General features: G+C 41.6%; 7 protein-coding genes across 7 annotated transcripts; 4 read left to right on the forward strand and 3 right to left on the reverse strand.

Annotated features, from left to right (window-relative positions):
- Positions 1-2,519: 2,519 nt before the first annotated feature.
- LOC307258642 (histone H1-like) lies at positions 2,520-3,122 on the forward strand (the record flags this gene model as incomplete). Its single annotated transcript, XM_080038268.1, has 1 exon — positions 2,520-3,122. One exon carries the CDS (start codon positions 2,520-2,522, stop codon positions 3,120-3,122), a length of 603 nt encoding a protein of 200 aa, XP_079894394.1.
- A 1,081-nt stretch (positions 3,123-4,203) lies between these two features.
- On the forward strand, positions 4,204-4,614 carry LOC307258644 (histone H3.2; the record flags this gene model as incomplete). The annotated part of the gene is made up of 1 exon (XM_080038270.1): positions 4,204-4,614. The coding sequence occupies one exon, from the start codon at positions 4,204-4,206 to the stop codon at positions 4,612-4,614; it is 411 nt and encodes a 136-aa protein (XP_079894396.1).
- A 611-nt stretch (positions 4,615-5,225) lies between these two features.
- On the reverse strand, positions 5,226-5,679 carry LOC307258646 (histone H2A-like; the record flags this gene model as incomplete). The annotated part of the gene is made up of 1 exon (XM_080038272.1): positions 5,226-5,679. One exon carries the CDS (start codon positions 5,677-5,679, stop codon positions 5,296-5,298), a length of 384 nt encoding a protein of 127 aa, XP_079894398.1. The 3' UTR covers positions 5,226-5,295.
- A 1,609-nt stretch (positions 5,680-7,288) lies between these two features.
- Positions 7,289-17,847, forward strand: LOC307258745 (uncharacterized protein; the record flags this gene model as incomplete). The annotated part of the gene is made up of 7 exons (XM_080038400.1): positions 7,289-7,430; positions 13,097-13,546; positions 16,022-16,123; positions 16,299-16,369; positions 16,496-16,743; positions 16,833-17,075; positions 17,172-17,847. 7 exons carry the CDS (start codon positions 7,289-7,291, stop codon positions 17,845-17,847), a joined length of 1,932 nt encoding a protein of 643 aa, XP_079894526.1.
- Positions 17,848-20,797: 2,950 nt separating this feature from the next.
- LOC307258647 (histone H2A-like) lies at positions 20,798-21,181 on the forward strand (the record flags this gene model as incomplete). Its single annotated transcript, XM_080038273.1, has 1 exon — positions 20,798-21,181. The coding sequence occupies one exon, from the start codon at positions 20,798-20,800 to the stop codon at positions 21,179-21,181; it is 384 nt and encodes a 127-aa protein (XP_079894399.1).
- Positions 21,182-21,869: 688 nt separating this feature from the next.
- Positions 21,870-22,280, reverse strand: LOC307258643 (histone H3.2; the record flags this gene model as incomplete). The annotated part of the gene is made up of 1 exon (XM_080038269.1): positions 21,870-22,280. The coding sequence occupies one exon, from the start codon at positions 22,278-22,280 to the stop codon at positions 21,870-21,872; it is 411 nt and encodes a 136-aa protein (XP_079894395.1).
- A 1,094-nt stretch (positions 22,281-23,374) lies between these two features.
- Positions 23,375-23,980, reverse strand: LOC307258641 (histone H1-like; the record flags this gene model as incomplete). Its single annotated transcript, XM_080038267.1, has 1 exon — positions 23,375-23,980. The coding sequence occupies one exon, from the start codon at positions 23,978-23,980 to the stop codon at positions 23,375-23,377; it is 606 nt and encodes a 201-aa protein (XP_079894393.1).
- Positions 23,981-25,719: the final 1,739 nt, after the last annotated feature.

Consider the following 25,719-nt stretch of genomic DNA (forward strand, 5'->3'; position numbering starts at 1 on the left):
AGCCGACGCCAGAATGTGGGTCAAACTATCGGGCTGTGGGAACAACTGTGGTCAAGCCAGCGGTCTCTTGTTTTTGCTTGGTCAAACCAGCCGCTTCTTTATTTATTCCCCCCGTGTTGTGAGCACAGAGACGGCTCGGTGCAACTGATAGAGACAGTGAGCGAACAGCACTGGCTGCGGCAGCTACGTGACATCGTAGCAGTGGGACACAGTGTAGCCAACTGATTCATTTAATGACGAGGAAAAACACCACACAATAAACAGTGCCGCGCTCACATTTTCGCCAAAACTCTCTTCACTCTAGCCGAGGTGACTACAAACGGCGGAGATGATTCAAACCAGCCGCTTCTTTATGTATTCCCCCCGTGTTGTTGTGAGCGTGTATTTTACTATCTATGGCGTAAACACACAGAGACCGCTCGGCGCAACTCATAGAGACAGTGAGCGAACAGTGCTGGCTGCAGCAGCTACGTGACTATGGGACACAGTGTAACCAACTGATTAATTTATTGACGAGGAAAAACACCACACAATAAACAGAGCTGTGCTCACATTTTCGCCAAAACACAAGACTCTCTTCACTCTTGCCGAGATCTACACATGGCGGAAATGATTCTTTCGACCAATCAAATGACGGCAGTGTGTAGCTCCGCCTTCTCATGCATTTTCGGCCCGCTTTCAGGCCGCTAGTACCCCTACGGAGGAGAACTGAGATCGGGAGCGGCTCAGAGCGGTTAGGTGCGCTTAAACCGTACCCTACCCAACTTTTGGCAAATGAAAAGCCAAACTACCCGGACCAAACCGCTCCGACCCGACCCGCTCTACTCGGTGGAAACGAGGCATTATACTGTACCAAGTCCAAAGTCAACACAGCCGTCTACCAGGAGATTTTAGAGCTCTGTTGACAAGCTTTAAGGAGATGCTGATTTCCTCAGTAAGACTTGGCACCTGCCCAGTGTCAAAACCAATAGTAACTGGTTAGCTGACCATGGTATTACTGTGCAGGATTGGCCAGCCAACTCTCCTGACCTGAACCACATATAATAATATTTTGAGATGCAGGATTTTAGCTGTAATTTGCTAAATTAGCGGGGGTAAAAATGCTTGAAATATATCACTTCATATCTGATGAATCTAGAATATATGGAACTTTCACTTTTTAAAATGAAACTACAGAAAAAATAGAGCTTTTCCATGATGTTCTAATTATATGAGATGCACCTGTACTGTGGATGGGTTAGCTTTAAATTGATTTTATAGAAAAGGGGATGAAATGTTTACAGGATCAAATATAAAGGGAATCTTTTTATATTCAGCATTTCTTTTCAGAGCAGTAGCACTAATACAACATATTTATAATTTATAATCATACATGTAGCATAATTGGATATTAATGTAAATACTACTTAACCCTAGACTAGGCCCCACTGTGTGTTATCAGAAATAGTCTAATTAGCATATCAGCCATTATGTAAACTATATATATCACATTATATTTGACATAGATACACACACAAAACTTCTGGGTTAAACACATTTTTCTTAAGTGTGTTTGAATTTAGGCATATAGGCTACTTCAAAGAGACCTAAGCTTAATAATTAATAATAATCTCGAATAATTTATGCATCATGTCTTTAAATCCCCAGATGGGTCAAAACATGTGTCCTGTACTGATTATGGGGCTATAAGCTGATCAGAATAATTTAAACAGTTTAATAATGAAATGTAAAGTGTTTTTATTTTGCAATAACTTCTGGGACCGAGCCGAGCAAATCTACAGACAAGAAAACCTCCAGACAAACTGGATATGATTTTAGAAGTGATTCATTCAGGTCTCTGCTCAATAGAAGAAATAAATGCCTGTAGCCTACTGAAATGTTACATGGATAATTATAATTTAATTATAGTGTAATGTCAGTCTCTACGTGTTAAAGGAAACATTTGGTGGAAACAGTGTAGCATATTTTCCAGTGGATCCATGTTGTCTGGAGTCCGCTGACTGCCCGAGTCACCGGCAGCGTCCGTGTGTTTACTTCACCCCAAAACAGCTCGGATTTAAACCAAATTAAACTCGCCACTACATATTTTTTATTGTTTTTATTTCATCGTGCATCTCTGCTAACTGTACAACCATATTTGCATTAACTACACATAACTTTAAACAGTTTTAGGAGACGAAATGTTAAAGAAAGTCGCTGTGAGTTGCTGAAAGTGACGGTGTAATGGAGAGGTTTGAAGCTTCCTGATGTTAAATAAACGTGTCCTCGCCTTCAAACATGAGCTCAGTCTGAAGACGAGAACGTTTTCTCTCTGATAGAAACACATTTATGGTGTAAAACATTTATATTATATGAGTTTTATCCCCGAAATGTGGAGGAGAAAACACAAAGTGTCGCCGCATTTGAGCCGGGCAGCAGAGCGGCTGTGTGGTTGACTCTCCACGGTTCTCATGAGCTGTATAAGTCCCGCCTCTTGCACTAAGCTCTCAAACGTTCAACGAACACAGCAGACAGAGAAGATGGCAGTAGAAGAAGCTCCAGCAGTTGCCCCGGCCAAAGCCCCGGCTAAGGCCGCAAAGAAGAAGGCTGCTCCTCGTCCCAAGAAGGAAGGACCCACCCTCCCGAAACTCATCCTCAGCGCCGTGGCCGCGTCCAAGGAGCGCAAGGGAGTGTCTCTGGCTGCGGTCAAAAAGGCTCTTGCCGCTGAAGGCGTCGATGTGGCTAAGGCCAACAAACGCATCAACATCGCCGTGACCAAGCTGGTGTCCAACGGGTCTCTGAGCCAGACTAAAGGGACCGGGGCCTCCGGCTCTTTCAAGATCGCCAAGAAGGAGCCCAAAGCCGCCAAACCAGTGAAGAAAGTGGTGAAGAAAGCCCCCGCTAAAGCCAAGAAGCCCGCCGTCAAGAAGTCTCCAAAGAAGGCACCGGCAGCTAAGAAAGCAGTAGCAGCCAAGAAGTCCCCGAAGAAGGCAGCGGCCAAGAAAGCCGTCAAGAAGCCCGCAGTGAAGAAGAGTCCCAAGAAGGCTCCCGCTAAAAAAGTCGTGAAGAAAGCTGCAGTGAAGAAAACCCCGGTCAAGAAAGCTCCGGCCAAGAAAGTTGCAGCCAAGAAGGCCAAGAAGTAAAGTGGCTCCTTTATTCAACATAACTCACCAAAGGCTCTTTTAAGAGCCACCACATATTCTACTAAAGAGATCTTCCTATATCATGTGTGCACAATGCCACAACATAGGCTATAGCCTAGCAATACAAATATAACGGGCTAATAAAAAAAAGTCAATAAGTATGAACAATACAAAACATGTACACAGTTTATGTAGTCTACTGGAAATAACAAGGCCAAACAAGTAGAGCCTACAATAACAACTAGGCCTAATATAACAGCTTTAATAAGTGACGTGTAAAGTCAATTTATTATACTGATGTAGCTTATATTGCACATGAAATTAAATTATAAATAATAATTGCTTAGTGGTTGAAAGTCCAATCTATTGACTCAGTATGTGTAACAGAGAGGAGTTGTAGTTGGCCACAGGGACTTGTGCTGCTTGGTGACCAGAACAAACAGTTCAGATTAAGAAGCATTAATCTTGCTGATATTTTGCTACTCTCATGTTAACTAGGCTTTACAAGGAGTAATACATATCACAACGATATTAAACATGAACTTGATAGCCTATAATTCAAAAATTAGAAAACAACATGAATAAATGAAAACAAATGTAGGCCAATAAGCAACAATAATAGCAATAGTATAAGAGGGCTTTACTTTGATTGTGTCCTGTTTGACGTGTCAAATTAACGTGTTCCCCAAATCGGCATAACCCATGTTGTAGGAGAGTTGAGAAATGTAAGATGTATTTTCATAGTATTATATTTTCTTATTTTAAGTTTGGAATTATTCATCTGACTGGGTGATAGCCTATTCTGATATGAGGCAAATTAATAATCACTATCGATCTGCAAGTTATCTATCCTAATCATTTACATAGGCTATAGGTATGTGTTATAAGCTTTATAAAAAGTGTTTTAAACGTGGCCCATCCAAATATTCCCGGGCCCACCCATTAATGACGTTCTGTATCCGCCACTGGTCTGGACCAATCAGAGCTGAGCTCGCGCCTGCAGTTCCTTTATAAAGACGCTGTTCGCAGTCAGAGCTATTCATTCCTTCCTTAGCTGTGAACTCAGAGAAGATCGACTACAATGGCCAGAACCAAGCAGACAGCCCGTAAATCCACCGGAGGCAAAGCTCCCAGGAAGCAGCTGGCTACCAAAGCTGCCCGCAAGAGCGCCCCCGCCACCGGCGGAGTGAAGAAGCCCCATCGTTACAGGCCCGGTACCGTGGCTCTGAGAGAGATCCGTCGCTACCAGAAGTCCACCGAGCTGCTGATTCGCAAGCTGCCCTTCCAGCGCCTGGTGAGGGAGATCGCTCAGGACTTCAAGACCGACCTGCGCTTCCAGAGCTCCGCTGTCATGGCTCTGCAGGAGGCCAGCGAGGCTTACCTGGTCGGCCTGTTCGAGGACACCAACCTGTGCGCCATCCACGCCAAGAGGGTCACCATCATGCCCAAAGATATCCAGCTGGCCCGCCGCATCCGTGGAGAGAGAGCTTAAACCCAAACATTTACACATACAAAAAAAGGCTCTTTTAAGAGCCACCTACCCACTACCACAGAGCAAAATGTCCTATCTGAATCAACAATGTTATGTTAGGTTAACCGTGGAAAAATATTTTATAAATCAAATTGGAAATGTGATATATTTGGGGAAAAGTTTAAGTGGTAAAAGAATAATGTCACTACATCTTAATTTTTGAAATAAAGGTGTAAGTGAACCATCGATTGAGTTCGCAACAAAAAAAGGCGGAAGTGCAATATAAAAACGCTGACTATAGAGGGATTGCAGAAAAGACCAACATATAGGCTATACTAGACAATTATCGAATTAAATTGGAGATTTATAAACCCACAAATGAAGGAGAACAGCCATGGACTTGAAGCATCTGTTGATTTGCTGACCAGTTATGAAGCCAAGCCTTTTAATCCCACCACAAGCAGGCAGAATCGAAGATTATTTAAACCTTCATAAAATAAGTCAACATATGAACAGACTTCTTTATGTACTGTATTTACCAAACAAACGAAAAGAACAGCATATTAGATACATTGTTTCAGCATGTTAATAGCCTAAACTAGGATTGAAGCATTTTGTTTCATTGTAGAACGTTGCATCTTTAGTTAGAAGTGGTTGGCTCTTAAAAGAGCCGTTGTGTTTGGCTGAATCGGGTCTGGATGTTTACTTCTTGGCGACCTTCTCGGTCTTCTTGGGCAGCAGCACGGCCTGGATGTTGGGCAGCACGCCGCCCTGGGCGATGGTCACTCCGCCCAGCAGCTTGTTGAGCTCCTCGTCGTTGCGGACGGCCAGCTGCAGGTGACGGGGGATGATTCTGCTCTTCTTGTTGTCGCGGGCAGCGTTACCAGCCAGTTCCAGGATCTCAGCGGTCAGGTACTCCAGCACCGCCGCCAGATACACCGGAGCTCCGGCTCCGACGCGGTGAGCATAGTTGCCTTTTCTCAGCAGCCTGTGGACACGACCCACGGGGAACTGGAGCCCGGCACGAGAGGAGCGGGTCTTTGCCTTTGCTCTGACCTTACCGGCACCCTTACCACGACCAGACATTTTTGCAGAGATGTACGTTAGCTTGAGTCGAGAACTCGAATAATACAAGAATGTATAGCAAAGTCATGGAGTCCCGAGTTTATATTCCCTCCCTGCTGATCGTTGATTGGCTAGATAGGACGTAACTGTGATAGCCTATTAGGTAAGAGCTCATGTCGCGTTCCCGTCAGGGTTGGTGGTTTCAAAATAAAAGCCACCAAACCTTCTTATCGTTTATGAATGATTGTATCAAAATGTATACAGTACTGTCTCGTTCACTTTGTTACAATGTGCACAGTCTTTTAACATAGTGAATCATAACAAACATACTTTGGCGCGATCTCAGTCTCCAGTTGGCATACTTACTATCTCAGTTGTAAAAAAACTTAAATTATCTTACACAAGACTTCGGTCAGAACATCTTGACAGTTACTTGTTTGAAGATTCACAATTTATGGCAATATAATATAGCCTATAATATATATGTACACACAATATTAGTTTCCATAGCATTTATGTATAAATCTATAGATATAGATATAGGCCTACTGAGGAACAAATGAAAAACAAATGAGTTACTAGGCTACCTCATAGTTATTGAGTAACTTCTACAAAGTTATTGAAACATTCTTGAGTGACTGGGATTCAATCACTATTGAGTAGTTACTAGACACAGGCTGGTTTGGTTGTTACTGTTTTAGTGAAATAGTAGGCTAATAGTTAGGCCTGCTATGGAGCAAATGAGTTACTGCTATGTGAATTTTGATTAGTTCAGTCTCAGCCAGATGTATTAACGGAACAATGAGTTTTCCCAAAAATGTATTATTTCACAGAAATCATTTTCAACTATTTACATAAAATATTTGCAGCAACATTTGATATTTTTATCCCAACATGATTCATGTTACCAAACCTACTATGTAGCAAATGTAATAAACACTTTTTTAAACACTCAAAACACACAATGCCTCATGAAAAAAGGAAGCACCAGGGCTTACCCTAGGCAAACTCACACAATACCTCATGCCTGTTGGTTCCGCGGTCACTGTAACAAGCACATCCTTGCTTTATTCAATTTCAAATGTCATTAAAATATTTTTTGTGAAAAAGCTGCTTCTAGCTATACATGTAGAGCTATTATTATAGGCCAAATGGCAGACAATGGTCTACATTGTTATTCTGTCTTACTCTTTACAATATGCATTTATAGAAAATTGTATTTCATTTTCTATGAATATTTTGTTTCTGAATGTTTCAATATTAAACCTACACGCTGGCCTACTTGTTATTCTTGTCTCATTCTTCACATTATGAATGTAGGCCTATAGCCTATAGACGAGAATAAGGTAGGCCTATTTTTGTGTAGGCCAATCTATTTCTGAATGTATAAATAATAAACCTAGCCATACATGCTGACCTAGCCTACTGCTTTTTTTATATGCCTAATAAAATAGTAAGTTTGTGAAAATAAAGTGCTTCTAGCTCTTTACATTGTGGGGGCGTAGCGTGAGAAAGAGGTGTGCTACAGGACGTAGCCGGATCTTTTGGTCACTCCTCCGACTGCACTTCGCTACTCTGTGTTCTTCTCTTTCGAGGCGAGCAGCCGCAGTTCAACTCGAACGAGCCTAGCATGTCCGGGCTCCAGAGCCTGAAGCTGTTCGTCCACCAGCGGCTCGCTGCAGCTACGCGGGACATCTTAGGACACGTGGAGAGAACAATCAGCGAGTATGAGGAGGAGATGGACCGGAAGCTGCTGCAGCTGCAGAGGGAAGGTGGGTTTCTGTCAGCTGCTAATGATGCTAAGCTAACGTTAGCCTGGCTTTTCTTTTAGCTCTTTTGGAATCGTTTGAAGATTTGAACTATTTCCCCGCTTCGAGTTTTACGCAGTGAGGACACGGACTCATTTATTGTTTGGACGTTTAGGATCCAGGTGTGTCCGTTTTCACTTCATACACAAACAATGACTTGTAGATGTAGGCCTAGACTATGATAGACAAAAACATCCGAGGCAAAAGGAAAATGCCCTTCTAGCATCGGTCTCACAAACAGTCAGAAAACTCACATTATTGTGACAGAAAATTCTTAAAAACACAAACCTTCTTCACTCACATCCGGGCTGGTATTTAACACATTTCTAGATGAAGGGAGACATTCGGTGCAGGACATTTGCATCATCAGGGTCCAGCTCACTGATCCTGGACCTGAGATATAGCCTATAGTAGCAAAAATAAACACATGTTTATTTATATCTTTGGTCAAAGTGAAAATCTGCAGCACATAGATAATTGAATCTGAAATAAGATCACACAATAAAATGATTCACAGTGAAATAATGAGTGGATATAAAATCAGGACCACACTAAATCTAAGGAGGTTGACAGAGCGTGTGATGGTCGAAGCTCCCCTGAGGCCTAGTTTCAGGTAGCTGGTTTTGAGACAACCCAGAGTTTGTTCGCTCTGAGTTAGTGGAAACTCTGGGTTTTCCGTTTCAGGTAGCAGGTTCAGCGAAACCAAGAGTCAGTTACTGCGGCAACATACGCCATGGGTCTAACCTGCTCGGTAGGTGGTTAGACCTACCCTGAGTTTGTTTTCACTTTACGCTGCAGCTCCGACTGAAGAAAGAGTGTCACTGTCACACGCGTCCCTGTACAGTTTGAAGCAAAATCACTCCATATAAATCTCCATCGGGATGTTTTTATCATTTCCTGATGATTTTACGTTTGACCGATCATTTAGGCTATCTGATCAGTAGCCTTGTTCTCAGCCCTCGGTCCGTTCATATAGGCGGCCACCTTACCTTACACATCGTGACATGTTCTAGGCTACATTCAGATTAATAAACCTATTTGTATTGTATGCTTTTTAATGTCTGTGCCACTGAACAGATTTATGTCAGGTGGATTCATGTAACTCTGAGGCTGCACGCAATCTTTACTGTTCACTTGTGCGATCCTAAAGTCACAGACGAGCCTCGTTAAATAGCCTAATATGAATATAAAAATTATATAATAATTTAAACTGTGATCACTTGAGGAAAATGGATCTGGTAATAAATCAATCAGGCTCTTCAATGGAAACTGTCACCTAATGTGTCTGATGTTAATGTCTTTCACTCCCCATTTAAAAGAAGCGACAGTCTGTTTACTGCACAGTATTAGGCTATAGCTTGCCAACATATTATACAGCGAATATAAAACACTCTCAGCAATGCTGTGCGGCGCCAGCTTAATGCTTTACTGCTGATATGCGTAACTTTTTAAAATAGACTATGGCGTCTCATACGGAAGCGAAATGATTCTCTTGACAAAAAATGTTTGCTCTGTTTTTTTCTGAATTGCAGAGGAGATTAGATTAGAGTTATGAGACAATATCCCCGTTAATTCTTCTCCATACCATAAACTCATTCGTTAATATTTCTAACTCTAGTGGGAGGAGCGGAGATTTTTTTTTTCTTTTCTTTTTTGAGAAGTGGAGAAGTGGGAGGATCAATCATTTGTTTCTTCTGTTTCCATGGTGAATAATGTTATCAGCGATCCATTGACGATGGCTTTTACGCACGCGATCAACCCAGTGTGAACACGCTCAGAGTTGATTAACCCAACGCTGATCCACTGTTCTGAAACCGAAAACCCAGAGTTGCTCGTCAACCTAAAACCAGCTACCTGAAACAGGCCTCTGGTCAGATGCAGACTTTCACACAGAAGTGTCTCCTCATTATTAGGCCATCAGGTAAACCAAGAAAAAGTGTCTTAAGTGATTTTCATTCACACGTCTGGTCACTACTTTTTAAATGCATGTTTGCATATAGACAACACCCTTCTCCGCGAAATATCCTGCAGGTTTTTGTTGTTGCTATGAATGTGAATTACAAAAAAAAATACAGTATATTCATTACTGTTCATACTGTATTCATACCAGTGTAGTTACTGATTGTTTCCACTTGCCGTTTTTTCTAATTTCTTTATTTATGCTATTAGCCTTAGCCTATAATAAGTTCATCACTTACATGACCCTGCACTTACTGCTTTTTGTGCTTCTGGTTAATGTAAGATGCTAATCTGCATTTTATGTTTTCGGATCATACTCTATACAATGGCATTACATATTCATCATATGTTCACTTGTTCTGCATTTTAATGTGAATGTCTTTATAAACCACTTTTTTCAGCGTACAACCAATTTATAAGGGAATTAAGTAGTTGTGTTGATTGTACCATGGTCAAATTCTCCACAATATATATATATATATATATATATATATATATATATATATATATATATATATATATATATATATATATATGATTTTATTCAGGACACATGAATATCCATAGTACAATGTATAAAAAATAGACTCAATACATAAATAACAACAAAAAGCATTAACAAAATGGTGGCCTAAATACTTCACATCATCACATACTTTAAGAGCAGTACCAGATAAAAAGAAATCAGGAAATACCAATTTCCTGTCTTCTTTGCCTCTGACAATCATAATATTGCTTTTATTTGCATTATATCGAATATCAAAATCCACACCGTATTGGGAACAAACCTTCAAAAGTTGTTGTAAGCCAGCACTATATGGGCAAAATATAACCAAATCATCTGCATACATAAGGTGATTAATGAGACTATTGCCAATCACAAGCGTACCACTAGGCTAAGATTCTAATAATGACTTTAGGCACTCCTCTATGATGCAACTTAAGGAACAGTTTCTGATGATTAACACGATCAAATGCCTTGGAAGCATCTATAAAACACGTAAAGATAGTGGAATTCAAGCTATTATATCGGTCTAAGATTTCCTTTAAGGCAAATATACACATATCATCAGTACCATGTTTACGTTTAAAACCGAATTGGTTATCTGTGGTAAGAATGTACTTTTCCAACCTGCTAAGGAGGATTTTCTCCAAGATTTTGGAAACAATGCTGGCTAAAGCTATGGGCCTATAATGGTCTATGCTGTTTATTTTGCCAGCTTTGTCCTTAAGAACAGGCACTAATAGTACTGGTAAAATGGCTTCAGGCAGAGACCCATGGCCTAAGAATCCTGTCATACATTTAGCAAGCAGAGTAATAAGTTTCCTGCTAGCATATTTTAGATGTTCAGCAGTTATTTTATCAGCACCACAAGCTTTGTTGTCATCTAAACCCAATACTGCAGATTGTATCTCTTCTGAATTAATAACCACATTTTCATTATTATAAACATATCCAACCTCAAAATGATTCCTCCCATTACAGTTAAATAACTCAGTATAATGTTGTCGCCACATCTGACAGATAGCATCTGATCCACTGACTCCCTCAATATCTGTAGGTAAGGGCAATTTACTATTGTTCATGGCTCTAATCTCTTTCCAGAAATCATTATAGTTTTTATATTGTAACTTGCATGCCAGAGACTCAGACCTCAGCAAGTTCTCATTCCTTTTGATGTATCAAAGTGCGTATTTAAAATGTGCATTTGCACGTTTCTTCTGTTCAAATAAAGGTCCCTGTCTGTCTCTACCAGACAATATCCAGGCTTTAAAAGCCCTCCTAGCTTCGGCATGAAGCCCTGCCACATGCTCATTCCATCCGGGCTTGATATTCTGAAGCCCACACTGGAATTTATAAAAAGGCCTACAGGCAGCATGAAGTGATTTCACAATTAAATCATATAAAACACATAAGTCATTAATATGTTGCAAATTTTTACAGTTAATATCACAACATTGTATGGCATATTTAGGCAATGAAATGTTTCCCAGCAACACATCAGTCTTAATTAAATAATTCTGGACATCTTCTTCAGTTAGCTTAGACCAATCCAGTCTCCCTGTGTTGATGCTACTAGCCACAGTAGACAAAGCAGATAGCTTCTCAACATTCACAGACAAAGAAAATGGTATATGATCAGCATTTGCAAACTCATAATGAATCTCCATCTGAGTCATGAGCGTCAGTTGTACCAACACAGTGATCTAACCATGAGGTAGAATGCCATGCTTCACTGATGTGAGTGTAACTATCAGCAGGCAGGAGAACCTTGCTTGAGAGTACTAAACCAGCATCAGAGCAAACATTAATTAGATGTCTAGCAAAGAGAGAATTCATATCAGAGATGTCAGCAGCATTCATGTCTCCTACAACGAAAATACAGTTTGAGGCATTATCTTGAATAAAAGAGCCACAAAATGCTAATTGATTAAGATATTCTGCTTCATTGACATAACACTCATAAGGAGTGTATATGTTTATGAGGATAAACTTTGTATCATGACAATTAAACTCTATACCAATAGCCCAATCCACTCCCAATCTTACAACTGAAATAAGTGGATCATATTTCTTATTCCAGAGGATAGCTACACCCCCGGGTATCCTACCTCGGACAATTTTAGTAGTTAGATCAGTAGTAGATTCCCCTACCCCATACAATTCATTATGTAATGCATTTAGACCTTCCAAATCCTGTTTGGCTAAGAAAGTCTCTTGAACACACAAAACATCACAGAACCCAAGAAGTTCATCAACAATAAAACGACGTGACCTATCCCCTGGACTGTGGCCAAGACGGAGGCCACGCGCATTATACGACCCAACTCGAAACTTCGTGATAGGGATTTATTTTCTACACATACTGCTCATGATTCACTTGCCCATTGTCTTTGGATGTAGTGGGCTCCAGGCTTCGGCCACCAGGAGACAGAACAGCTGCATTGTCTTTGCGCTGGGCTCCAGTGGCACGCTCAGCTGCGTGATCTCCACGAGCTGATGCGACACGGGGCTGACGAGCTTCATAGTAACGGCGAACGTAAATTCCTGCTGGCCACAGCTGCGGATCGTACATCTCATCTACTTCATTGCATTCAGCCATGATATGAAAAGAGCAGAATCTGTCCCGTGTTGATTCAATATACAAGTTATATATACGACAATTGTAAAATACAAATTAAACGCTCATTTAAAATAAATTGTAAAATTATTTGAACTTTGACCTAGTTTGCCGCTGACCTTTCAAAGCGCAACTGGTGAGATACCAGCTGTAGGCTATGTGACGTTACCATAGGCAACCTTAATCTAAATATACTCAAATCTCTGCAGACCTATCGAGTCCCATACCGGAGCCCAATGCAGGGTCTCCAAGGCGGCCCAATACTCTGAGATGCTGTTGGGTGCATGTATGATATCTTCTGTTGTTTTTTCTGCAGTGCCATACACTGCTAAACTGAAAAGTCTGCACGCCTGGCTGTCATTGATTTTAGTTTATAGGTTAATCAAACGCCATAATATGTTAATTACAATGTCTTCTTGTTCACTGTTAATGCAATACCAGAAAGATGAAGTGAGTCTATCCGTGTGTTGTTGGTACATGTTGCTGTTTGGCATGACGTCAAACCAGTTTAAACCATCAACTGAGATGCTGTGTGTTTCTGTGTTTCAGTGTGTCCAGCCGACGTCCAGCAGTTGCTGGTGATTAAAGAAGAGGTTCCCCCTGAGCAGCTGGAGTGGAGCCCAAGTCTGGACCATGAGGAGCCACCAGAGCCCCCACACATTAAAGAGGAACTGGAGGAGCTGTGGAGCAGTCAGGACGGAGAGCAGCTCCAAGATATCAGCGAGTTCCCCTACACTCGTGTCCCTGTGAAGAGTGAAGCTGAAGAGAAACCTCAGTCCTCACCGCTTCATCAAAGACAAACCGAACACATGGGAACGGGAGCTGATGAAGAGGACTGTGGAGGACCAGAACCAGACAGGAACTCGCATCAAGATGATCATTTAAAACCTGAGACTGAAAACTCTTCTGAGACTGAAGACAGTGTTGACTGGGATGACACCACTGAACATGAGTCAAGTGTAAACAATGGCAGTGAGCCATTCAGCTGTTCTGAGCATGGTAAAGGATTTACACAGTTAGCACACTTGACACAACACATGGTCGTGCACACAGGCCAGACACACCTCAGCTGCTCTGAGTGTGGGGAACTATTTAGTTGCAATGGGGATCTAAAGAGACACATGAGAAATCACACAGGAGAGGAACCATTAAGTTGCTCAGATTTGACAGGACACATGACTGTCCACACAGGAGAGGGGAGATTCTGCTGCTCTGTGTGTGAGAAAAGATTTGTCAACATGACACTATTGAAGAGACATATGAGAATTCATACAGGAGAAAAGCCATTTAGTTGCTTCGTTTGTGGTAAAGAATTTGCTAGGAAGGAACACGTGACACAACACATGGTCGTCCACACGGAGGAGAAAAGCTTTAACTGCTCAGATTGTGGTAAAACATTTAGCTGCACTAAACTCCTGAAGAGTCACATGAAAACGCACATGGACGAGAAACCATTTAGCTGCTCAGTTTGTGGTAAAGGATTTTTCCACCGGGGAACCCTTACAAAACACATGTTAATTCACACAGGGGAGAAACCCTTTGGATGCTCGATTTGTGGCAAGACGTTTATTTATAATGAAACATTGACACAACACATGGACGTCCACACCGGAGAGAAACCATTTAGCTGTTCATTTTGTGGTAAAGGGTTTAAACTGAAGAGATATTTGACACAACACATCACTGTCCACACCGGGGAGAAAAGCTTTAGCTGCTCGGTTTGTGGTAAACCATATACACAGAAGGAAACCTTGAGGCGACACATGGTCCTCCACACAGGAGAGAAACCATACAGCTGCAGCGTTTGTGAGCAAAGTTTCACTTGGCATAATCAACTCAGAAGACACAAGTGTGTCGGTCGTAGAACCGTACAGCTTCATCAAGGACAAACTGAACAGATAGAAACAGGAGCTGATGGAGAGGACTGTGACATTCAGATACATGTTTAAAACCTGAGATTAAGACAGCTGTGGAAAGAAGTAGGTGTGGCTCAGGTCCTTCATTTGACAGCCACTGGTTATTCATCAGTTTTAGTTTCTGCCTGCCTTGAAAATTAAGTATGTTCCTTTGTGATTTTGCTTTGGGTTTGTGCATGTGACATACATGTATGTTGCATGCCTGTCCATCCCGGGAGAGGGATCCCTTTCCCGCTCTCACTGAGGTTTCTTCCAGTTTTACTGTTAAATGTTTATTTTCTTAGTTGTCCCTCAGTCAACCTGCCAGCTTTTAGTGATATGTGGATATATTACTGTGTTATACATTCCTGCTTGGCATGTTTGCCTGCCACACATCCACCTGTGTTCTCCGGGTCAGCTGTAGCGTTTTGAGCTGGAGCCGCCGTTCACTGATATTTTGCCCTCTACCCTTGACATCTCCCATGGTGGGCCAGTGGCTGGGTCGGGGACGTCTACCCGCCAACCCCTGTAGCTGACCCTGATGAGGTGTTGTACACGTGTAAGAGGCAAAGGTTGTCTTATTGTTTTTCTTATAGTTATTTTACATAGTTTTATAGTGTTCCTATTGGAAATGAATTTATAGTTATGCGTTTTTTAATAAGAAAATTATAACTGTTATGGATATGATCATTTTAATGGGATTTAATGCTTTACCTTTTTTAAGGCTATTTTAATTGCTCATAATTAAGGTTTTACTTTAGGAGAATAGACGGTGGTGTATTGTGCTCTACTGTGTGTTGAGCTGATATCTGTGTGTAGAGGCTCGACTAGTTGTGGAATCACATGGTTTTTATCGTGTTGGTGTTTTTTGTCTGCATCATCCTGTGGATCTTTTCGCGGTGACACTTTGGAGTAAAAGTTTTTTTGTTTTTTTTAAACCTTAAAAAGGACTTGGAGTGAATGCTTGTGACGTATGCCAGACTACCAGCTTCCTTGCAGTTGTTTTTGTTACGCCCACGTGTCATCCCCCTCTGTGTGGCCACAACCAGTAGCTCGACTTTTCAGCTTCCTCCGCAAGGTCTTCGATTGCCCTCTGTAGCTTCGCCCCAGTCATTCTGAATATGCAGAAGTTGGATTGCTGTAAATTGTAAAAATAAAATAATGATTGAATGATGAAACAAATTCAACAGTGTTGGCCTCCATTACATCCAAACCTCATCAATACACAATGCTTTGTGATGGAGGACCACACTTCTAGCAGGCGAGGAATAGACATTTTTTCAGAACCTATTTAGAAAATACTGTATATGCCTTTTTCTGAGAATGCAGGTAAGAAATACACTGCTTGTTTTTCTGAAGGTTAAAGCTTTAATGAATAAACGTAGGCCCTATAACTGTGATAATCACTGAGAAAACCATATTACTAATTTGTTCAAAACCTGTAAAATACTGTTTTACTTTAGCATACTAAATGAATGCGGGCATCACAGCTAACATTTGGATACAGATTGTTTTATGTGACCAGAAAAAATTTGAATCCAACATTTACATTTACATGCTCTGCCAAATGTACCTGCAGCCACTGCTCTGCCCTCTGCCCGTCAACCTGCAGCCACCCGTCAAGCCACTGCTCTGCCAGCTGCACTCGCTGCAGCTTTGACGGTTGCCCCTATGCATAGTGGTAAGTTTTTATTGAAATTTCAAAGGTAACAATTATTGTGGTATGAAACATTACTATAACAAATCTATATGGAGTGCCCTGATTAATAGGAAGTAAGACCCTTATGATCAATTCATCTGACTTCATATTCACACATGTTCTCTTTCTCTTTTAACTTTAATTTCTTCTAATTTAGCGTCCCAGGAACACACGCAGCTCTTGGATGAACAGCCTTCAACATCATCTCAGGGCTCCACCAGTCACGATGTAGGTTTATGTTTTTGAAAATATTGTAAACTTCATCAACGTATTTAAAGTTCTATGTTTACTTATGGATTTAATAATTTACAATTTAAAATGCATACTTGATTTTAATCGCTCTGTTAATTCTAGGACTCGGTTGGACCTGACAATATTGAGGGCTTTCAAGCAGTCCAGGACTTGACTGCTTGTCTGTTCGAATTAAAGGACCACAGTCTTGCCCTGTCAAGTGAGGAGGCTGCGAAAGTAATTTCCCTGTGGGAGTGCTTGTCAGATTTTGACAAGGGTCACACGGTGTACCCTCCACGCTACCAAAATACAATACCACATGGCAGGGTAACCCAAAAGGCGGTTGTGCCTGGTGTGGAGAGCACAAAGCGGTACGTATGTTTTTCTGAGCAAGCATGACAATGCTGCATGCTATAACATCATGTCTTGCCCTACACTAATGCAACCAATACTTTTGCAGAAGCTTTGCAGGAGGGAGATGCCCAGCACAGTGGCCGGACTGCAATCGAGTGTGTGAGGCCCTCTTCATCCAACTCTGCGAGTACCGTGGACCCAGGTGGATTAATGGGGTACGACACGAGCGCTGGGGCCTGGTTACGAAAGCGTACCTCCACATCCGTCAGGCTGTTTTAAGCAACGCCACAGTGATGGAGAGGACCTCAATACAGCTCCCGGTCGTTAATATGGCAACAATCTCGAGTTGGTGAGTTAACAACGTATTAACATAGAACCTGTGCTATTTTCTGTGTAGGTATATCTTGCTTGGTGTACAAAAAAAATAACACTTTTATATTTGTAGGTACTGCAAACGGGAAAGAGGACAGGAGAAGCGTGTCCTTGAGCAAGGGATCTGTCCGCCTCAGTCTACCACTGTCAACCCTGAGAGCCTGCCTCCTGCAGTTCAGCGGAAAGGCAAACCATGTATGCCTCAAAGCAGTGTGGCATATTCCCATGTATTTGTTCTGGCCCCTGACACTGCAGGGACGGCAAAGTTAAAGAAGAAAGTGAACTCTCCTTCTGCTCCTCTGAGGCCAACGTTCCTGGCAGCCCTCGAGCCTCAAAGCCAGACCCCCACACCTGTGTTTCCCACACCTCCATCCATCCCGCCTCTCCTGTCCCCACCTCTCCTGTCCCCACCCCTCCTGGCTGTGCCTCAACTCCTCTGGTCTGTGCCTCAACCTCACCTGCCTGCCTTACAGCCTGCAGGAGCATCTGTAGATGTGCCATATACCACCAGCCTCTATCGGAAAAAAAAAATAGAGGAGGAGAAGAAGACTGGCCACAAGAGGAGGAAGTACACCAGGAGGAGCGCCGCCATTGTCTGCCGTCGGTGTCAGAGGGAGCGGGACCCTGCCACCCACCATCAGTACTTTGGGAACTGGTACTGCCAGGCCACAGCCACCATTACCCTGGCTGAGTGGAGGGCTGCACTTGAAGCCCAGGGTTATGGGAGGAAAAAAGGAGCTCCACCTTAAGTGTGTGTGTGTATATAGTATGTATATAGTATGTATACAGTGTATACATTTGTTTTTTACATTTTCTGTTCAATTAAGCCTACATTTTTTTAGTGTGTGTGTTTTTTTTTCTTCATTTGCAACAATGAACACCTGCTGATTGTGCTGTTGTTTTACTTATTTATAATAAAGTTGTATTAATATGACTCGATACAAATGTTTTTTATTCAAATACAATACACCTCTGGGGAGCTTGAAGTTACAAAACACATTTCAGATCTCTGCATCAAGTTATATACCCTTTATCATAATGCCAGCTTCTTAATCACAATGGTGATGAATTATTTCCTAATAATTGTCAATGCTTTTTATAATCAAAATGGTATGGAATTACAGAGCACAAAATGCGATCGTATTACCATGCATAACAAATGAAGCACAACAGACAGTATTAATTAGTATTGCTTGGACAGCATTTATAATGAAGCTGATCACTTAGACGCCATCGTTTACAGTGATATTAACGTCTCCATAATCACTATTAACATGGCCTCTTAATGCTTTAATAAAACGGGCACAATACACCGGCATGGTTTAGTTTCATTAGTGAACACAGCGACGACCGGCAACGAGGAACGAGACATAAAGGAACGGTAGGCAAACGTAAAAACATTTGAATAGAATAGAATGGGGTGCTTCTTATGAATAACAGTAGGCCTACTGTTTGTTTAGCGAATTATACGTAATTATAAAGTATTATCACCGATTCCGGTGTTGTTTGTCAGCTGTGAATTGAAATTATTTGGATGACGCAGGAGTCGAACCACCGTGCGGCGAGGATAACTTCAACGATATATTATTTCACAGTTAATTTAAATCCCTTCATGGGTCCACCTCGTCTTACTCATGGTGCTAACGTGTGTTCACTGCTCATCCTCACGTTGCACACACTCTCCCTCTCTCACTCACTTGCCACACACACTTGTCGATTAATTTTGCTTTATGTATAGGGAATATGGTCTTGTAGGCTTGTGGCAGACCTAAAGGTATCGGAAAGTGATTGAATAACATTTAAAACATTTAAAAATATAATTAGGAGTTCAAATGTATTTCTTTAAGAAAAAGCCAATTATATAAAGTGCTATAGTATTGTCCAATGAAAATATTTATATTCCGTTAGATTCAGATTCAATAAGGGAAATATCACCTCAAACAATGTTTCCTGCGCTTCCTAGGCTAAAAAATGCGATTCTCAGGCTAATTATCAGCATTTTCTATCCCATCGTGGCATTTAAGCTTTTAACTAATCTTGCCACTATAACATCACATAGAATAATGTTTTAGATGATTCTGTATAGGCTAACCGATATGCTCAAGACATATCTAACCTCCACATATAGTCTAGTAGCAGGGACTTATAAACAAATGAATTCTGCTCACATCTGGCTCGTCTTGAGCTCATGGTTTATTAATCCCTAAAAGCCAACAGGAACTCATTGAGTCACAGCACAGCTCGACTGAGTGGTGCATTGACTGCAACATTAGGCCACCACTGATAGGCGACATAATATGCCATATATCTGTATACACTACGAATCCAGGTTCATATATATTTCATATTTCTTTGCTTTGCAGCATGGTCATCTTCCTTACAAAATGGTGCAGCGTTGTCAAGAACAGTGAGATAAACATATACTCCACCAGAGTGCGCTGTAGGCATACATACGATGTTTAGCCATACATTGCCACATCCCCACTTTTAAAATGGTCTACAGTGGTCTACAACAAGATGGATTGAATCTACAATAGTCCAGTTTGAGGTTCGCCGGACGAGCCCACATTTAATCTATGGGTTGACCAACATCTAAAGCAAAACTTGTCTCACGTCATTGTTGCCTAAAGCCTAAATACGTTGTCACAAATTCCTAGACACGGGTCATTAAAACATCTTTATAAACAAAACTCCCACTTCCAAACTAAACTGCTCTTGTATGCCATGGAAGGGACACGAGGCATTCTCACAAATCAGCCCAGATCACTTTGGAGTCTCAAGCAATGTTCTGCTGAAGGGCCCTCCTACCGACCTGTGTTCCATATACACCGCTTACCATTGCTACATAGTTGCACCTGACAACCCAATCATTGATTTTTTTTCTATAGAATCCTAAAATAAACTGGAATAATACATTACATTCTATCCTGAGATAAGCAACTATTAACAATTACAAACATTAATGAGACATTTTAGAAATAAAAAAGTAGAAAATTACTAAAATATTATGCTGAGCAACTCTGCTGCCAATAAAGCATAAACATAAGCCTAAACAAAACAGGCTGGTAGATAACAAAAACAAAAAAAAACACAAGTGTTCCATGTCTGGACATTGACAGGCACTCAAGAATCTTTAAGCAGCCTTTTTGTTGATCTGTTCTCACCTTTTAGTTTTTATTATCTCTTAAATGCCATATTTTTATTATTATTATTATTATTATTATTATTATTATTATTATTATTATTATTATTATTATTATTATTATTATTATTATTATTATTATTATTATGTTTAAGCCTATTTCAATGTATTATTATGGCCCTGTAGATCACTTTGAATTGCTGTCTTCGTGTTTTTTTTTTTTTTTGTAGTGGTAGCTTCATTCACTTTTGTTTCTTTTCTGGCTTCTTGTGCATCTGTTCCCAGCATTGTGCTGCAATTAACGCCACGTCTTTGGGCAACTTTTATCCAGTAAATATTTTCTATTTCCGTTTGATACTACAGTATGTCTTGCTGAAAAGTTCTAAACAAATTAATAATCAGGAGCTCTCTTCTGATTGGTCAACTGCCCTAACGTTATATCCAGCCAATCAGCGAGCAGTCCGTGAGCGTATATAAATTCGGGAACGCCGTCTTCACGTCACCCTCCTCTCTTTTCTCTCGTTAGAATACAGTAAGAATACTCCAATCGCTGCAAAATGTCTGGCCGTGGTAAGGGTGCCGGTAAGGTCAGAGCAAAGGCAAAGACCCGCTCCTCTCGTGCCGGCCTCCAGTTCCCCGTGGGTCGTGTCCACAGGCTGCTGAGAAAAGGCAACTATGCTCACCGCGTCGGAGCCGGAGCTCCGGTGTATCTGGCGGCGGTGCTGGAGTACCTGACCGCTGAGATCCTGGAGTTGGCTGGTAACGCTGCTCGCGACAACAAGAAGAGCAGGATCATCCCCCGTCACCTGCAGCTGGCCGTCCGCAACGACGAGGAGCTCAACAAGCTGCTGGGCGGAGTGACCATCGCTCAGGGCGGCGTGCTGCCCAACATCCAGGCCGTGCTGCTGCCCAAGAAGACCGAGAAGGTCGCCAAGAAGTAAACATCCAGACCCGATTCAGCTAAACACAACGGCTCTTGTAAGAGCCACCCACTTTTAACTAAAGATGCAACGTTCTACAATGAAACAAAATGCTTCAAGCCTTGTTTAGGCTATTAACATGCTGACACATTGTATCAAATATGCTATTGTGTGGTAAATGCAGTACAGAAAGAAGTCTATTCATATAGCATATGTTTACTTATTTTATAAAGGTTTAAATAATTTTCAATTCTGCCTGCTTGTGGTGGGATTAAAAAGCTTCATAACTGACTCAGTTGGTCAGCAAATCAACAGATGTTTCAAGGAATTCGGTTGTGTGCATAGGCCTATGTTGTCCTTCATTTGTGGGGTTATAAATCCCCAACTAATTCGATAATTGTCTCTATAGCCTATATATTGGTCTTTTCTGCAATCCCTCTAGTCAGCCTTTTTTTCCAAACTCAATTGATGGTTCACTTACACCTTTATTTCATAAAGTAAGGTGTAGTGACGTTATTCTTTTACCACTTATCAATGCAACATTTTCCCCACATATATCACCTTTCCAGTTTGATTCAATATGCAAAATATTTTTCCACGGTTAATATATTTAAACATAAAATTGTTAATTCAGATAGGACATTTTGCTCTGTGGTAGTGGGTAGGTGGCTCTTAAAAGAGCCGTTGTTGTTTGTATAAATGTTTGGCTTTAAGCTCTCTCTCCACGGATGCGGCGGGCCAGCTGGATGTCTTTGGGCATGATGGTGACCCTCTTGGCGTGGATGGCGCACAGGTTGGTGTCCTCGAACAGGCCGACCAGGTAAGCCTCGCTGGCCTCCTGCAGAGCCATGACGGCGGAGCTCTGGAAGCGCAGGTCGGTCTTGAAGTCCTGAGCGATCTCCCTCACCAGGCGCTGGAAGGGCAGCTTGCGGATCAGCAGCTCGGTGGACTTCTGGTAGCGACGGATCTCTCTCAGAGCCACGGTACCGGGCCTGTAACGATGGGGCTTCTTCACTCCGCCGGTGGCGGGGGCGCTCTTGCGGGCAGCTTTGGTGGCAAGCTGCTTCCTGGGAGCTTTTCCTCCGGTGGATTTACGCGCGGTCTGCTTTGTTCTGGCCATTGTAGTCGATCTTCTCCCCGAGTTCACAGCTAAAGAAGGAATGAATAGCTCTGACTGCGAACAGCGTCTTTATAAAGGAACTGCAGGCGCGAGCTCAGCTCTGATTGGTCCAGACCAGTGGCGGATACAGAACGTCATTAATGGGTGGGCCCGGGAATATTTGGATGGGCCACGTTTAAAACACTTTTTATAAATCTTATAACACATACACATAGGCCTATATAGCCTATGTAAATGATTAGGATAGATAACTTGCAGATCGATAGTGATTATTAATTTGCCTCCTATCAGAATAGGCTATCACCCAGTCAGATGAATAATTCCAAACTTAAAATAAGAAAATAGTATAGGCCTACTATGAAAATACATTTTACATTTCTTAACTCTCCTACAACATGGGTTGTGCCGATTTGGGGAACACGTTAATTTGACACGTCAAACAGGACGTGTCAAATCAAAGTAAAGCCCTCTTATACTATTGCTATCATTGTTGCTTATTGGCCTACATTTGTTTTCATTTATTCATGTTGTTTTCTCATTTTGAATCATAGGCTATCAAGTTCATGTTTAATATCGTTGTGATATGTATTACTCCTTGTAAAGTCTAGTTAACATGAGAGTAGCAAAATATCAGCAAGATTAATGAACAGTTTGTTATGGTCACCAAGCAGCACAAGTCCCTGTGGCCAACTCCAACTCCTCTCTGTTACACATACTGAGTCAATAGATTGGACTTTCAACCACTAAGCAATTATTATTTATAATCTACTTTCATGTGCAATATAAGATACATCAGTATAATGAATTGACTTTACACGTCACTTATTAAAGCTGTTATATTAGGCCTATAGTTGTTATTGTAGCTACTTGTTTGGCCTTGTTATTTCCAGTAGACTACATAAACTGTGTACATGTTGTTTTGTATTGTTCATACTTATTGACTTTTTTTTATTAGCCTGTTATATTTGTATTGCTAGGCTATAGCCTATGTTGTGGCATTGTGCACACACATGATATAGGAATATCTCTTTAGTAGAATATGTGGTGGCTCTTAAAAGAGCCTTTGGTGAGTTATGTTGAATAAAGGAGCCGCTTTACTTCTTGGCCTTCTTGGCTGCAACTTTCTTGGCGGGAGCTTTCTTGACCGGGGTTTTCTTCACTGCAGCTTTCTTCACGACCTTTTTAGCGGGAGCCTTCTTGGGACTCTTCTTCACTGCGGCGGGCTTCTTGACGGCTTTCTTGGCCGCTGCCTTCTTCGGGGACTTCTTGGCTGCTACTGCTTTCTTAGCTGCCGGTGCCTTCTTTGGAGACTTCTTGACGGCGGGCTTCTTGGCTTTAGCGGGGGCTTTCTTCACCACTTTCTTCACTGGTTTGGCGGCTTTAGGCTCCTTCTTGGCGATCTTGAAAGAGCCGGAGGCCCCGGTCCCTTTAGTCTGGCTCAAAGACCCGTTGGACACCAGCTTGGTCACGGCGATGTTGATGCGTTTGTTGGCCTTAGCCACATCGACGCCTTCAGCGGCAAGAGCCTTTTTGACCGCAGCCAGAGACACTCCCTTGCGCTCCTTGGACGCGGCCACGGCGCTGAGGATGAGTTTCGGGAGGGTGGGTCCTTCCTTCTTGGGACGGGGAGCAGCCTTCTTCTTTGCGGCCTTAGCCGGGGCTTTGGCCGGGGCAACTGCTGGAGCTTCTTCTACTGCCATCTTCTCTGTCTGCTGTGTTCGTTGAACGTTTGAGAGCTCAGTGCAAGAGGCGGGAGTTATACAGCTCATGAGAACCGTGGAGAGTCAACCACACAGCCGCTCTGCTGCCCGGCTCAAATGCGGCGACACTTTGTGTTTTCTCCTCCACATTTCGGGGATAAAACTCATATAATATAAATGTTTTACACCATAAATTTGTTTCTATCAGAGAGAAAACGTTCTCGTCTTCAGACTGAGCTCATGTTTGAAGGCGAGGACACGTTTATTTAACTTCAGGAAGCTTCAAACCTCTCCATTACACCGTCACATTCAGCAACTCACAGCGACTTTCTTTAACATTTCGTCTCCTAAAACTGTTTAAAGTTATGTGTAGTTAATGCAAACATGGTTCTACAGTTAGCAGAGATACATGATGAAATAAAAACAATAACAGATATGTAGTGGCGAGTTTAATTTGGTTTAAATCCGAGCTGTTTTGGGTGGAAGTAAACACACGGACGCTGCCGGTGACTCGGGCGGTCAGCGGACTCCTGACAACATGGATCCGCTGGAAAATATGCTACACTGTTTCGTGTTTCCACCAACTGTTTCCTTTAACACGTAGAGACTGACAGTACACACTATAATTAAATTATAATTATCCATGTAACATTTCAGTATGGCTACAGGCATTTATTCCTTCTATTGAGCAGAGACCTGAATGAATCACTTCTAAAATCATATCCAGTTCGTCTGGAGGTTTTCTTGTCAGTAGATTTGCTCGGCTCGGTCCCAGAAGTTATTGCAAACTAAGAACACTTTACATTTCATTATTAAACTGTTTTAATTATTCTGATCAGCTTATAGCCCATAATCAGTACAGGACACATGTTTTGACCCATATGGGGATTTAAAGACATGATGCATAAATTATTTTTAAGCTTATAGGTCTCTTTGAAGTAGCCTATATGCCTAACTTCAAACACACTTAAGAAAAATATGTTTAACCCAGAAGTTTTGTGTGTGTATCTATGTCAATTATAATGTCATATATATAGTTTACATAATGGCTGATATGCTAATTAGACTATTTCTGATAACAGACAGTGGGGCCTATGCCTAGGGTTAAGTAGTATTTACATTAATATCCAATTATGCTACATGTATGATTATAAATTATAAATATGTTGTATTAGGCTACTGCTCTGAAAAGAAATGCTGAATATAAAAAGATTCCCTTTATATTTGATCCTGTAAACATTTCATCCCCTTTTCTATAAAATCAATTTAAAGCTACCCCATCCACAGTACGGGTGCATCTCATATAATTAGAACATCATGGAAAAGCTCTATTTTTTCTGTAATTTCATTTTAAAAAGTGAAAGTTCCATATATTCTAGATTCATCAGATATGAAGTGATATATTTCAAGCATTTTTACCCCCGCTAATTTAGCAAATTACGGCAAAAATCCTGCAAAATATTATTATATGTGGTTCAGGTCAGGAGAGTTGGCTGGCCAATCCTGCACAGTAATACCATGGTCAGCTAACAGTTACTATTGGTTTTGACACTGGGCAGGTGCCAAGTCTTACTGAGGAAATCAGCATCTCCATAAAGCTTGTCAACAGACAGAAGCATGAAGAGCTCTAAAATCTCTTGCATCTCCTGGTAGACGGCTGTGTTGACTTTGGACTTGCAGTATAAGACACAGTGGACCAACAGCAGGAGATGACATGGTACCCACAGTCATCCCTAGTG

The sequence above is a fragment of the Ammodytes marinus genome (assembly GCF_949987685.1).
Source record: "Ammodytes marinus genome assembly, chromosome: 12".
NCBI lineage: Eukaryota > Metazoa > Chordata > Actinopteri > Uranoscopiformes > Ammodytidae > Ammodytes > Ammodytes marinus.